At 36.7% G+C, this 14373-nt stretch overlaps 4 protein-coding genes across 4 annotated transcripts; all 4 read right to left on the bottom strand.

Moving 5' to 3' along the window:
- Positions 1-509: 509 nt before the first annotated feature.
- On the bottom strand, positions 510-4015 carry LOC126801073 (probable WRKY transcription factor 3). The gene is made up of 4 exons (XM_050528525.1): positions 3396-4015; positions 1819-2477; positions 1568-1726; positions 510-1100 (listed from the first exon to the last, which is right to left on the bottom strand). The coding sequence occupies exons 1-4, from the start codon at positions 3822-3824 to the stop codon at positions 818-820; spliced, it is 1530 nt and encodes a 509-aa protein (XP_050384482.1). The 5' UTR covers positions 3825-4015; the 3' UTR covers positions 510-817.
- A 2026-nt stretch (positions 4016-6041) lies between these two features.
- On the bottom strand, positions 6042-8504 carry LOC126799768 (uncharacterized). Its single transcript, XM_050527034.1, has 7 exons — positions 8212-8504; positions 7865-7959; positions 7672-7777; positions 7432-7550; positions 7025-7208; positions 6729-6872; positions 6042-6539 (listed from the first exon to the last, which is right to left on the bottom strand). Exons 1-7 carry the CDS (start codon positions 8488-8490, stop codon positions 6249-6251), a joined length of 1218 nt encoding a protein of 405 aa, XP_050382991.1. The 5' UTR covers positions 8491-8504; the 3' UTR covers positions 6042-6248.
- A 162-nt stretch (positions 8505-8666) lies between these two features.
- LOC126799908 (cell division topological specificity factor homolog, chloroplastic-like) lies at positions 8667-10433 on the bottom strand. Its single transcript, XM_050527169.1, has 2 exons — positions 10296-10433; positions 8667-9449 (listed from the first exon to the last, which is right to left on the bottom strand). Exons 1-2 carry the CDS (start codon positions 10383-10385, stop codon positions 8832-8834), a joined length of 708 nt encoding a protein of 235 aa, XP_050383126.1. The 5' UTR covers positions 10386-10433; the 3' UTR covers positions 8667-8831.
- Positions 10434-11350: 917 nt separating this feature from the next.
- Positions 11351-12649, bottom strand: LOC126800218 (lamin-like protein). Its single transcript, XM_050527534.1, has 2 exons — positions 12484-12649; positions 11351-11682 (listed from the first exon to the last, which is right to left on the bottom strand). Exons 1-2 carry the CDS (start codon positions 12647-12649, stop codon positions 11351-11353), a joined length of 498 nt encoding a protein of 165 aa, XP_050383491.1.
- Between the last annotated feature and the right edge of the window lie 1724 nt (positions 12650-14373).

Below are 14373 nucleotides of genomic sequence, written 5' to 3'. Positions count from 1 at the left end.
TTGTCACCTGAATTCTATGTATTGAAAAGTAAATTAAGAAGACCAAAATCTTAAGAAAGGAGGAACAGAAAATTGACCTCATCTTGATCTTGTTACTGTACAGTAGTGTACACCAAATAGTTTAGTGTAAAGGACAAAGTTAAGACCCTTCTGGTTCAAGGGTGTCGGTCAATGTTCCTGAGATTTTGGGTCAGAATCTTTATGAAGCCATGCTGCTAAAGTATCTAAAAGAATTCTGATAGCTAAAAAAAATACATTTTAACGGAATTATGGACATTTGGCCTGTTGTTTTACACAATGCTCGACAGTGTTCCTTAGTTTTTCCCAAACATACCCTAGTAGACATTAGAAACCAGATCAAAGATCCAGTCAAATTTAAAAAAAAAGGACGGCAAATTCTAACATGGCAGATGAGTGATCAAACATCCAAACTTTGATGGTTGGTTTATTGCTTTGTGCTAGTCACAATAACAGAAAGGGACAACTGACCAAAAAATTGAACAGATAGGAACATATATAGACCAAGAATAGCCAAGCCAACAGCAACTGTAGTTCAAAGGTACATTTATATATCAGTTGTATATTCCTAGTTTCAGTGTGAAATAATTATATACTGTGATACTAGAACTGCCTTCAACATGTACAAACCATCCAGCAAAACTTATTAAGCATCTACATATAATAGATATGTATATATATGCAGAAAAGAAAAAGAAAAGAAAAACAACTATTACACACAACAACAAACCTTTATAGCTCTTTTCTTATTCATTTTGCACCATGTTAGTTCGCTGTACTTGACTAGCAAACACCTTAATTACACAGCAATTTGCTCTTCTTTAAGCTGAAGAAGTACTGGTCTCTGGTCATTGTTGCTAAATTCTCTCCCTTTAAGTAGGGGATGCTTCTCGGCTGCCACAACTGTGGGTGCTTTAAACTGCGAGGCGTTATTGGCTATATTGTGGCTGCTATTTCTAGCTGCTGGAACATCATGGTTGTGTTTGCCTTCATACGTGGTTATGACAGCTTTGGGGTCATTGGCAGCTCTCTCAACATGCTTCCGCACATTGCATCCAGCATATGTGCACTTGTAATAACTTCTGTTAATTCAAAAATTTATATTAGAAACAACGCTCGCAACAGAAAAGCATGCACCTAGTGCATAAAAAAATAATGGAGAACAATTTTCATGCACCACTAATCTTATAAGTTATAGCTAGCGGACTAGCTCTTGAATATTTATATTATTTTTTAATCAAATGACTTGTGAGTAGCTCCACAAGAGAGTCGTGAGTTCATGGCAATCCCTAAATCTATATCTTCAACTCTATTTATCTTCTAATTGTTGTTAATATCTTCTAGATCATATACAAGATAAGTAAATGTGAAGAAAGCAAAGAGACTTCAGTATCCTTCCAACTGGGACCAACAACCAAACAACTTCACTTGTCCGTTTATTACTTTATATGCTTTATATATTCTCAAATCAACATGTTAACACCATAATTGAAGACTATATGATTAGTAACTCAAAATAAGCAAATAAACGTATTAAGAAAGTACCCACCTTGGATGAGGATTCCCTTTGACTACTTTTTGTCCATACTTTCTCCATCTATAACCATCATCAAGAAGATCAACTTCACTCCTTGTTTGCACAATAATTTTAGGTTCTGTCACCGTCTTGTGAGGCATAGCTACCTCGGCTGCGACACCATCAATGTTCCTGCAATTCCACACAATAGAAATTTTGATTTTAAGAAAAAAGAAAGGAGTTTAGTATTGAACAAGTATATATAAGCAAGATTTGAGACATGCCTTCTCTTTGGATTAGGTTCATCAAAATTCCCTTCTTCCCTGGTTTCCACATCACCTAAGTCTTCATTGTCACTTGGTAACTGCACAGGAGCAGCTTGAGTTTGCTCATATCCCCTCTCAGGCATAGCTTCCTGTGAACCATTTTCAAGCTTAGGCTGAGAATCCGTATGTCCATTCTGACCACCTCCATCTTTTGTACGTTTATTCGGTTGAGGTGGCTCATGGTTATGTTGCCCTTTGTATATAATCTCAGTTATTTCACCAGCAGGAGAACGCTCAACTTTCTTTTTGACAGGGCAGTTCAGATGTGTGCATTTATAGTAGCTTCTCGGATATTCACTGCCTTTAACCTGCTTCTGTCCATATTTTCGCCAATTATAACGATCATCTGCGGGTTTATCAGTGACATGGGATGATGAATAATTTCTCTCGGACTGAGAGGCCTCTATTGATTGCACCAAGGAACTTCCAAGTTCAGATGTTGAGGGTGTTGTCTGTTGTTGAGAAGCTTCGTTAGGGACTGCAGAGGGATTACTTGGCTGATATTCTGTGGGAGCAGCTACTAAAGAAGATTGATATTCAGCTTGCATCTGCAGATTAGACTGAGCTAGTGCAGTGACATGTGCCAAGGCCTGCTGGTGTGATATTCCAAATGGGCTCTGCATTGAAACAAGAGAAATTATCAATAGCAGATACTAATACTAGCCAGCCCTTTTTACAAAATAATATGGTACCATGTTGAAAGTCAATAAGGTGCCAAGCAACAAGATCACCATATGTTGCATATCACCTGTGACATATGCAACACTATTGTATGGCTAAAATATCTGTTTTTCATATGTTCACCTTTCCTCAGCCTCAACATCTGATTTATATGGTTAATCAATTTGAACAGCTTTAGGCAAAAGAGATCCAAGATGCTTAACTCATGCATAATCACAGTTAGTCGACTTTGAATGCGGTTGAAGATCTATGGTAACACACAGGGAAATGAAGCAAAGTTACAGTTAGCTATAGATGCACTGCATTTGTACAATTTTATGCCAACATCATAACCTAGGACCCGATTTTATTGAAGAGTAACTGAAGTTCTCTTTTATTGGCATACAAGTTCATGAAGAAATCCTTCCGGGAACTGAGTATCAGGAAGTGGCAGACGTTGCAATTGAATGCCAGTTATTACAAATCAAAGGCATTACATGCATTCTGTCCCAACACTTAATTCAATTGATCTCCTAAAAAGAAAATTATACAGCCTTGTGCTTACATCATACCACTACAAAAGATATAAACAAACTCTGCGAATCCCAGAATGACATCCAAACAAACCATTAAAATCCCCAACATCAGAGATCACAAGCATCCAAGACCCCAACTTCTCAACATTAAGAACCACACAAAATCAAAAAAAAAAAAAAAAGTAAATACCAACAACCACCTAGATCTTATCCTCAACCCAAAAATACACCAAGCATTACACAGTTACAAAATCAGCACCTTCAACTCTCTCAAACAAGTACATGACCAGCAAACAACAGAGCACAATTACATTCACAAATTACCGATTCATTACTTACCGGAGGTGCAAAGAACCCGGCAGGCGAGTTGAGCAATCCTGAAGGGCTCAACCCTGGTGGGACAGTAAACAATGGCGAGTGAGTCACCATCAAATTCATAGGCCTACTCTGCTTAAACCCAGAACTCTTCTCCCCTCCATTTTCAGACCCACCACCTTCTTTCCCAGCTGGGTTTTGGCTCTGTCCAAACATAATAGGCCTGACTTGCGCCAAAGGCGACCCCATAGCTCCAGCAAGAAGCTGAGAGAAGGACCTGAAGTCTGAGTCGTACGGTGAATCAGAGAAGAAGCTTGAGACCAGAGTCATCGGGCCAGGGCTGGCTCCAGATCCACCGCCGAAGAGGGCCTCCGCGGAAGGCCTCGGAGGGAGTGTTATTACCGGCCGCTGAGGCTGCGGTGCTGAAATCGAGTCTTGGTGCTTAGCCGCCATTAAAAGTTGGGAACTTTAATGATGATTTGCTCTGTTTCTGAACTCTGTTCTGTGAAGAAGTGTCTTGTCCTTTTCTCTGTCTTCTAGAAAATCTGTGCTTGTTGAGTTCTATCTTCCTCTGCAACTGCTCGGTTGGGTGATTTTGTTCTCTGTGGATTTCGTGCTATCCTGAATTTCAAGTGGGGGGATTGAAAGTCCAGGCAGCTGAAATGAAAAAAATGGACAATTTTGTTGGTTTATATAATTAAATTTCTTTTTAGTGGGTTATTTAATTTATTGAGGTTTTTAATGGCTTTGGTTAAATCTAAATGGGAAAATCTGATGCAAAAATGAAATTAATTTGGGGAAAGATGGATAGATGATGATGACTCTAATCTTTCCGGCGTCTAAGATCAGGACAAGGCCAATACAACAAAAGAAACCTTAATTTTCTACTTTCTAGGGTATGTAATAAGTTCTCTTTTTTGTTCATGTCTATATGAAGAGATTAATCTCAATGTGGTGTAGATGAATTTGAGAAGATGTAGAAAAAGAACAGTTAACTTAAATTCGCAGGTGGTAAACAAAATGAAATCAAGAAAATAGGGGAATTACTTGAATGAATAAATTTTGATTTTGTTTTTCGATATACAATTAGTGTTTGTTAAACAATATTTTATTTACTTGTGCACATCAACTTGCAAATTTTAGAAGAATTCTCAATGTTTTAGTACTAATTGTCTAAATGTTTCATGTGATTCTAATCATTCTATACTGGAATCTAGATGTAATATGGTTAGAGCGACATCAAGTGAGTCTCTTACGAACAAAGGAAAAATTATCAGTTAGTACTATTGTAAACATCGAAATATTTGCGTTTACTCGATGAAAATAGAACAAGAAATAGACATGTATTAAATTATATATAGCTTTATGAGACACTTATTGTTTGTGAATTATAATTGTAGATAAATAAATATCAGAGGTTTTGGATTTGAACAAATATCAGAGTTGGAAAATTAAAAATCAGTGACAAAACTGCAGAAGTTGCTATGCGTCGTGTCATCATCATGATGGAGACCCAAAATTCATAAATGTTATTTTCCCATCTATTAATCATCTTATTGCATTGTCGATTTAATTATTCTTCCAAACTGAACATCTATCTTCTAATCACCTTGTTGAGCTCATCGATCACTCTTTATACTTCGTTATTCAAATTCTATGTGCACCCCATCATCATTTTTCCTCTGACTTTTTAGACAGTCGAATCATCATATAGAAATGAGAAGCAGCAAGTAGTAGACGGTACGTTTCATGTTCATAATTTTAATTTCAACATACAAACTCTATTTTGCAGCAGAACTTTCTAAAAAATCTTAATCAAGAATTTCCGATCACGTTCATATGATATAGTATTGCGCAACAAAATTGACATATATATTTGTTAATCATACTTTAAATTACGTGTTCTTTTCTGTTGTTGACAAAGAGCATGTCCTTGAATTTATTTATGAACGACTCATCCAAAAAGCTGGGTTTGCTTCTATTTCATTTATACATGAATGGCTAATCCTAAAGCTTCTTTCATTTATAGCTGTTTACATGTAAAATAAGTCAAAATGCCATATTATAAGGTAGGAAGTGGAGTGGTTGTATTTAATTTGACGTGCAATTTGGTGGTTGGTTGGGGGCACATATAATTCATAGTCCCAGCTGTTTAGAACCAAATGACATGATCTTTCTATCAAGTTGTGCACGTCATTACAAATCTAACAAATTCTTTTATGCACTGAAAATGCCGACGAGTTTCTTACGACAAACATCGATCAAGGATTCAAGGGCCCCGAGAGAGACATGGCTATTACTCCTATTAGCCGACTTGCACGTTTCTTGCTTAAACAACCTCAAGCTGTTGAGGTTTCATTCAGACACATTGGATTGAAAGTGCCTCAGATTCATTAGGTTCCGAGATACATGAATCTACGCAAGTATATATCCGAACTGGCCCTAAACAAAGTGTGAGGCTATAAAATCATATCTGCATTATCTGGATAGCTTCTACTAATTCGAAGAAAACAGGTTAAGATTAATAAAATGTAATATTGTCACAAACCAGCTTTGGTTTTCTGCAATTACAAGTCTAGAATGCAGAAAACAGAACTCAGTCTTGCTCCAGTTTGAATCAAAGAAGATAACAATATACAGCATGTGGTCATACTAATGAACTGTGTAATTGAGGCTTTAGAAACTCCATACACAGATAATGTACAGCATGTATCACAAACAATAATCAAACATACGTTACTCGAGGTTCAACTCTCAACTAGTTCGAGCATAATACAAATTGGCACTTCAGATAGGTTTCTGCAGAATCGTGACCAAAACGCAAAATGGGATTCTGCAGAATTGTCTTCTAAAGTTCTACGAGTATATCTGCAATAATCAAATTTTTGTCTCATAAATGTAAGTCGTAGAGACAGCCAAACCTTCAACATCATAAGTGCGAACTAGTCTTTGTCTCTTGCCAGGGGACTCAACCCAACCAAACTCCAGATGGAATGATACGGATTCCGCAACATTCTTGCCTACATCACACGGACATCCCATGTACATGCCACCGGGCAATAGTATCATCTGGTAACCTCCTTCAAATGTAACCAAATTGTCTGACTTGATGCCTGTCCACGGCACGTTAGTGGTAACATCACCAGCAGCGGAAGTGGAAGTAATGTCCTGATAGTATTGAATATCAAAAACGGAAAATAAAAGAGATGGAAGTAAGAAGAAGAAAATCACAGATACCTGACAAGAACATAATCCATTATTAAATATGCCTGAATAATTAAATCACAGATATGGTAGTGGATTCTTATCTGAAGAAGTACGATATATGATTAGTAAACACCATAGAGTGAAAGATACCTGAATAATTTGGCCGTTATCATCTATTTCAAGTGACGCTACAGTATCAGATTCAGCCATTGTTGATCCATAAACACCACTTCGTTTTGTTATAGAATGACCTTTCCACTTGCCAAGAAATGGCAAAATCCTATCTGTGCTTTCCTGAGATAGACAAATGAAAAAAAAAATCAATAATGAAACACTCAAAAACAAAATGACATAATTAAAAGGCGTTGATAGCTACAAGCTTTCTGTGTATTCAGTTTCTAATACATATATAAGACCTTGATGATAGCTTTCTTTGTAAAACTTACAACAGTATTATTGATGGAAGGAGGAAGCACTCCATCACCTCTTTCCTCAAGGAAGATGAGAAGCATCTCGCTAATACCTTTTGGGTCCATGATATGGAACGCTCGTATTCGCATATCTTTCTCTAGTGAATACAGACAACTTTCACATACAATAGAAGGCTTACGGGAGGGAAGCTTTAGATTTCTACACAAAATAAAATTTGATGAGAACAATGGACTTGGGATCAGTGAGCAATTTTATTTAGTGAAAGAATGAAAGTCTGCGTATAAACATGAATGAAAAGAAACAAGAACAAAACAACATGAGACATCTCAACCAATTGCTGCCTTAGTTCTACGCAGTAATGGAAACAGTCATGCTTATACACTAATTCCTTATAACACCTTTTGAAAGTGGAAGCACTCACTTTGGTGATTCTTCACCAGTGTCATCTTCCCCAAGAACCCCTTGTCTTAACACAGTTTCCAACATGCCAGCCGTCTGGTACCTTAGGGAAAAGGCTCTCTCATTGGGGAAGAAGCCAATCTGCAGACTAATCACAATAGATATTCAACATAAAACAATTAATCATGAAAACTATTCTACCAGTTATCTCTTCATTGAAAATAACGTATAAGGCAACACAAAGTTCTTAGGAAAATCCCACCTGTTGATATTTATCCACAGTAAACATGTTGGTTTCCTTGATTTTGTATTCTGCCCATTCTTCCTCATCTTCGTATCCACTTGATGCGGCTTGTTTGATATATAATCTGCAGAACATGATAGCATCAAGTCATTCTAGACAGTCAAAACTTGTCCTCGGATATCACTATACATTGAGGGGAACTGAAGCTTACGTTTGAATAAGACTGAGGAGTTCATCTTCTCCATAAGAACCAGCTGAAAGCTTGGTATTCACTTTGTGCAACAGATTCCCCAAAGCATCAAATTGCTGAAAATATTACTCAAACAAATGAATAATCTCCAATAAATCAATAATACATCACCAGAACCTTACTTCTATCTTTTTCTTGTTTAGCTGCCAAGACATAATAGTACAAAAAAAAGAATTAAAAATTTGATCTTTTATTAACTAAACCCAGAAAACCAAACACCCAACAAGCTACTTGCATTTAGCTCAGTAAAGTTTAAAACTTTTGCAGCCAAACATCTTCATGGCCAAGTTTAAACACTAAGTACTTACAAAGAAGGAGCCATTCCACTTGCCCAAGTTGAGTTTGACGAAGCTCTGAAGATTCTCAATGCTCATTGCTTCCTGGCTAGCCTTGAGAGCTTCTTCAACCGCCGTAGAAGGTGCCGATGAGTTGGTAGCTCGGATTCCGTGGATCCAAGGTTTGGAAATGGAGGAGGAAAACATGTTTGGGGTGTAATGCCTTGTGGGAAAGAGTTGGGTTTTTTTAAGGTTTGGTGAGTTGGGTATTGGAGGGAGTGAGAGTGAATAGCAGCTGTAAGTGGAAGCCATTGAAACAGAGCAAGGTGGAGCTCTTTGGAAGAGAGCAGAGCTTGGGTTATAATATCTTATCTCAAATGGGTCAATTCAAACCAGGCTTATATTTTGGGCTTTGCCCACATAACCTGGTACATCACACATTAAGAATTTGATAAGAGTTGAGAATTGAGAACAAAGGCAATGTCATTTATGAACTAACTAGCTAGTAGGCTAGTAGCTACACCACTCTCTAGTTAAAGCTACCTACAAAGCAAGAGCTTACATTTACAAATTACATCTCAAAATTTTGATCCTTGAGTACCAAACAACTTGGTTATCTACTTGAGTAAAAGGGTCAATGAGCATGGATTTTACTAAGACTTGTTAGGGAGGTGGAAATCAAAGGTAACATCAGCAGAATCTGATGATATCCTGGTGTCCTTGTACTCAGCTGTCTCAGCATTTGTCATGACATTGAGCTCATCCACAGCTTGATGTTCAAGCTTCACGCGCCGAACAGGAACTGTAACAGAGTACACAGTACCCATTTCTGAATCTGATGAGACGCTAAGCTGGACTTTGTCCTCTGAGTCTATCTCCACAAAATCAGATAGAGTGCTCACAATGTTGCTCACAATCTTCTGCTTTGCACCATCGGTTACTGCACATCGATCAGATAACAGGATCATTTGTAACCGTTGCTTGGCAATCCTTGCATTGGAACTTCTTCTAGTCAATGGTGAAGGGAACATTATCTTCCATGCCAAGTTCAAACGCTTGAAGAAGCTCATGTTGATAGCGTCAAGGAGAAACCCTTCTGTTTCTAGGCTTACAAGTTCAACATTAAATTCACTGTCTTCTGCGATCCCCAACGACTGGTTATAGTGGCAGTTAGACTTGTATCCTTCCGTATTTAAGCACGATGATTGTGTCATCCGACTCATCTCCCATGTGTTACCGACAATTCCACCATAACAACCCTTAAAGTTTACCTGCATGAGAAGTGATCGGTAATTGATCAATCTGGTAACAAAATTTCAAACTTCAACATTCAAAGCCCCAAACTTGAACCCATAGGACAATATTATGTTGCATTCAAGAGCACTGTGATGAATTTAATATAACAAAGGTATGCAAACACATTATATTATTTAATGAGAGATTGGGGGCAAAACTCTTGTCCTAGATCTCTGCTTCAGACACTCTTCAAAAGAAACCAAGCCAAATCCATACTTATTGAATCTACTTTACAGCAGAGCTAATGCATTCCCAAACTAAACATAAAGAAACTCAACTCCATAAATTTATTAACAAATAGGTCCTGCATCACTAAAAACTACAACTTTCAATGAAAACAAGACAGGGATGAATAAAAGGTATCAGCGGTTACAATCCCTTATGCTGAACACTTACAAGATATGCAAAACAAAGATAGCAATCTTTACTCTCACATTCTATAATTACTCTATTTAACTATTCACATTCTTGAATCTTGGTAAATCCTATTTTTGATAATACAACATTATTAATTTATTGCTCTGCCAAAACCTCTAATTGAGTTTTACCGGGTTCCAAAAAGCATTTTTGCTGTGAAAGCTTACTGCAAATTAACTTATTTATTCTGAGCTTAAATTTTCACACTCAGACAGTAACTAATTGAATTGAGAATTCACAAAAACAGAACCAGCAGCCAACAAGATCCAAATCGGGTACCCAAATGGAAAATGCATACTAATATATGATTGAAATGAAGATAACAATGAACACCCAGTAACATAATGCATGAAATTTTAAATATTTTGCAGAAAACAAAAAACAAATTGGGGGAAAATGCAAACCTTAGGAGGTTGGAACGAGCTTCCCAGACGGTGCTTAAAAGGACAAGAACCCAATGCTGCGGAGATGCCAAAGTCCCTAGAAACCGCCATTTTAGTTTCACTATGTGCTCTCTTCTCCTCAGAACTATTATCAGTTGGGTTTTGAGCTCAAGAGTGTATTTGGCGGCTGGGTCAACAGTATCAGTCAACAAAACTCAGGAAAACTGAAAGGGGGTGTTTTTGTAATTCGGTGAAACTTTGAGCTCAAGAAATTTGTAATCGACCCTGAAATCTTCAAACCCTAGAGGGCTCGCCATTCTTTATAAAACGCTCATCTCCACCTCCAAACACACATTCTTTCAATTTCTAAGAAACACAGATGATCCAGCGATTCAACGATGAGAGAGGTACTTACATAAAAATATGCAGGCAAATTGCATAGACTCCACTACAGATGATGAGAAAGTGTACAAGCAATTAGCGTAAGGAATGAACTCAAGGAGAATCTGCTAAAGGCTAGAGAGGGGATTAAGCTTGAGCCATATGAGCGCCATCAACTACTGTTGGAGCTAGCCTATCATAGCCTGAAAGGCTGTCTCGTTTATGATTCATATTTTTCAATTTAAGAACTAGCATACTTCGATCTCCTAATCGAGTTAGATTGTGTGAACTGCAAAGTTAAACCCAAGATCCTTATTACTATCATTGAGCATATAGCCAATTTGAATAATTTATACGAAGGAATTTAAATTTCATACTTCCAACTTCCAAGTCAATTTGTCTTTAGAAAAACCGTGATATATATAATATGTGTCATACTTGCAGATTTCCTGTACTTTTAGATTGAGTAAGATAAAAGGTCACTAATCTGACTAAATATAGAGATACACAAAGCAGAAGCGAGCCACAAAAAGCAAAAGAGCCCATAGATACATTAAACACAAGAGAGCCAAAAAAAGAAGTAAATTAGATAATGTTCATCAGCAACCGAGCACAATATCAAGTCACATAAACATCACCATGAAATACAATCTCATTTCCTCATTTCTACAACCCAAACGTAATTCCAAGTCGTACTAACTAAAGTTTGTCATCAAAGCAATGGAAGCCAAAATCAGGGACAGAATGGAGATCTGACCGCAGGAGGTTAATGAACTGGGATAAGCATTATTGGCGGGAGCCAGTGCCGGAGCAAGCGGCGGCTGTTCTTGGACAACAAGAGCAAGTTTCATTCCATGGTAGCAGTAGCCTCCGCTTGAGAGGAAGTAGTACGGCCTAGCCTCTTTCAGTTCAAACACATCTCGCCCGCCACGGGTGATATTGGTTATGAATACTTGGTCATTGCAGCTGTCGAAGCTAGTCTTATTCACCTCCAGCACATTGTAGTACCTCTTGTCGAAATTAAATACTAGTTTGAATCACCATAAGAAGAATGCAATGTCAATACTTATGCTAAGCAAAATCAATGAACTAATCAAGTAGATTAATAATGTAGTGTTGTATCAGCTATCAAACACATATACTACATGGAAATGCAAAATCGTTCGTATTATTTGCTTTTCCACTTTGGAATATCATTGCTTTTTCTTCTTTCTTCCTTAGTATCAATCATGTGTTCCTCATTCCATATACTCTTATAAAGCTTTAATCTTGACACACCAAAATTAAACTCGGCAAACGAATGGTATCAATTACCAGAAATTAAATCATAAATTGCTGATATAACGAGGGTGCACGCGCGTTCAATTACATAAAAGAGAGAACGAATATTGTTGCCGGATGATAAGACATTATCCCATTTTTTGATAAAGTAGATGACAAGAAGGGCCAAGAACTAAAAAAGAGCCTGATTAATCATACTGTAAACTCAATATAAACTTCACTGAAACCATGCTTATAGTGATGAAATTCCAGTAGTTAAGCATGTCTTGTTTATTATTGACTGAATATGTCCAAGTTGACCGAGCAAATTAACTGTCAAATTGAGAAAGTTATAATTATGAATTTATGATGGTAATTCTAAGAGCCTATCAATATCTACGGGAATCTGGAGAAGGAATGAAACATGATATGGATGGATTGAAACAAAACACAACCATCATTGATTTGTGGTAACCTGTAAATTATGATCCCAATTTTGTGAAAGGACTCATACATGCATAATCAGAGAGTAGTGAATCAGCGAGGAGGAGGAAGTTATGGTACGTACTCAGCCATTCACCGACGTTAACTTCTTTATCCGCGGACCATTCAGTGTAATTCACGTTCGGGCTCCATCCCTGTTCGTCTCCCACTTTATACAGCTTGGCCATCGCACCCGGCAGTAGAAAAGCCACCACCACTACCACCGTCACCGTCATCATTCTAATTCTCATCAATTCCCCCCACAAACACAAAGAAATCTAGATCTCTCAGTGTGCGAATTCTCTTCAAAACTCTCTGAAAGGGGACATCTATATAATGTGGTATATGGTATATATGGTATGAATGTATATATATGGGAAGAAGGATCAATCTCGAACGTTACAAGCTGGCTATTACTCTTTTCACTTCTGTCAAAAACTTCGAAATTTACGTATGGACCTGTCACATTTTACTCGCAGGTTCTAGTCACTTTCGAGTCCAAGTCAAATCTACCAAACTCTGTATTCCTATTTGAAAGAAAGAAGGATGCAACTCTCTGCGTTTACTGTCAGTAAAAGCAGAACAAGAAGGAAGAGGGTTTGTGAAAGGCAAAGCGAAATCCACGTTCTAATGACAGTGGTAAGTAAGCAAAGTGAGATTCGTAATAATAGAGACAAATTTGAGAGAAAGAAAAAGTAATAAATGAAAAGAAAAGGGAAAACGAGTCTTGAAGACTTGAACTTCAAGCCTCAATGTGAAACTTGCTAATTGGATTAATATGCTAGGGTTTAACTAAGCACTAGCCATTAATTAGCCAAGTGGAAGATTGATTTGCATGATCCGCCGGTCCGCCCCCTTGGAATGAGTCCTTGAGATATGGTTCATTGAGATTTGGGACTTTATGAGAACTTTTTCATCAAGGTTTATGTGATATACAACTCTTTTTCATCGATCATGTTTTGGATAATTAATCAAGGTTAAGGCTTTTTAAGTAAAGGTAGAATATTTGTGTTAGACCAATGTCTAGTATGAAATGTTTAGTGCTCAACGAAAATGACAAACAAATGATCAAGCTAGCTCCTGAAACCTTCCCTAACTCTTTCATCTTCTAACTTGAATTCGGCATTGCTCCATCGAAGTTTACGGATTGCATTATATGAATGCCAATCACTCTAAACACAAGTAGTATTAGTATATTACCCAAATCCAAATTGATATTGCTGTCATTCACTCGTGTTCCCAAGAGATCATGAAGTTAGACAACTATGATTATGACACACGACCAATATCCATGTTGTGCTAATTAATGGTCTAAATAGCGTTATCGTCATTGTATCGATTTTATAAAATAATGATATAACGGGAATATATCTCGATATACCGGATTTATCGTTTTTGCTAATTTTTAATTAAATTTAATATATTTATAAACATATACATGAAAATATACCAAATAAACTTGAAAAATTAAAACTTATAGAAATAAATGTAGTAAATAAACTTCATAAAAAATTTATTTGATTATTTTAACAAGTAAAATACATAAATAATATTAATTAATAAAAATAGAGGTGATCATTTATCATAAACTCTCTCGTCATCGAATACTATCAAAGAAATTTCCATTTTCTTTAAATTATTTTTTCAAAATGACGTGATTTTAAAAAAAAAAAATTAAAAAAAACACTGATATATCGTTATTTAATTTAATTTTTTTTGATTGACCGATATAATAAACCAATAAACAATTTATCATATCATTTTTTTAACATCGTGAATATATCAAATATATATATTAAATATATATCGAGATATTTAGAACATCGGTGTTAATACAAAGATAAAGTTGAGGCCTATCTGCCTCAAAACCCAAGCGTTTCGTATAGATGGAGCACATGAGCACCATGCTTAAATTAAGGGCATTAATTGAATAACACAACAAATCTCAACAACTCGCTATCACTTCCATGATCAA

This window comes from Argentina anserina, chromosome 6 (assembly GCF_933775445.1).
Source record: "Argentina anserina chromosome 6, drPotAnse1.1, whole genome shotgun sequence".
Taxonomy (NCBI): domain Eukaryota; kingdom Viridiplantae; phylum Streptophyta; class Magnoliopsida; order Rosales; family Rosaceae; genus Argentina; species Argentina anserina.
Note: the sequence above shows the minus strand (reverse complement) of the source record. Positions and strands in the feature narration are given on the sequence as shown.

What these genes read in the sequence shown, in the direction of transcription:
- LOC126799908 (XM_050527169.1), bottom strand. Translation starts at nt 10,385, where the DNA reads ATGGCGGTTTCTAGGGACTTTGGCATCTCCGCAGCATTGGGTTCTTGT. An exon ending in GCTCGTTCCAACCTCCTAAG is followed by an intron (nt 9,450 to 10,295) that starts GTTTGCATTTTC and finishes CTTCTCATGCAG; the next exon opens with GTAAACTTTAAGGGTTGTTA.
- LOC126800218 (XM_050527534.1), bottom strand. Translation starts at nt 12,649, where the DNA reads ATGAGAATTAGAATGATGACGGTGACGGTGGTAGTGGTGGTGGCTTTT. An exon ending in TAACGTCGGTGAATGGCTGA is followed by an intron (nt 11,683 to 12,483) that starts GTACGTACCATA and finishes GATTCAAACTAG; the next exon opens with TATTTAATTTCGACAAGAGG.
- LOC126801073 (XM_050528525.1), bottom strand. Translation starts at nt 3,824, where the DNA reads ATGGCGGCTAAGCACCAAGACTCGATTTCAGCACCGCAGCCTCAGCGG. An exon ending in CCGGGTTCTTTGCACCTCCG is followed by an intron (nt 2,478 to 3,395) that starts GTAAGTAATGAA and finishes GTTTCAATGCAG; the next exon opens with AGCCCATTTGGAATATCACA. An exon ending in GAACCTAATCCAAAGAGAAG is followed by an intron (nt 1,727 to 1,818) that starts GCATGTCTCAAA and finishes GTGGAATTGCAG; the next exon opens with GAACATTGATGGTGTCGCAG.
- LOC126799768 (XM_050527034.1), bottom strand. Translation starts at nt 8,490, where the DNA reads ATGGCTTCCACTTACAGCTGCTATTCACTCTCACTCCCTCCAATACCC. An exon ending in AGTGGAATGGCTCCTTCTTT is followed by an intron (nt 7,960 to 8,211) that starts GTAAGTACTTAG and finishes TAATATTTTCAG; the next exon opens with CAATTTGATGCTTTGGGGAA. An exon ending in ACTGGTGAAGAATCACCAAA is followed by an intron (nt 7,209 to 7,431) that starts GTGAGTGCTTCC and finishes TATTTTGTGTAG; the next exon opens with AAATCTAAAGCTTCCCTCCC.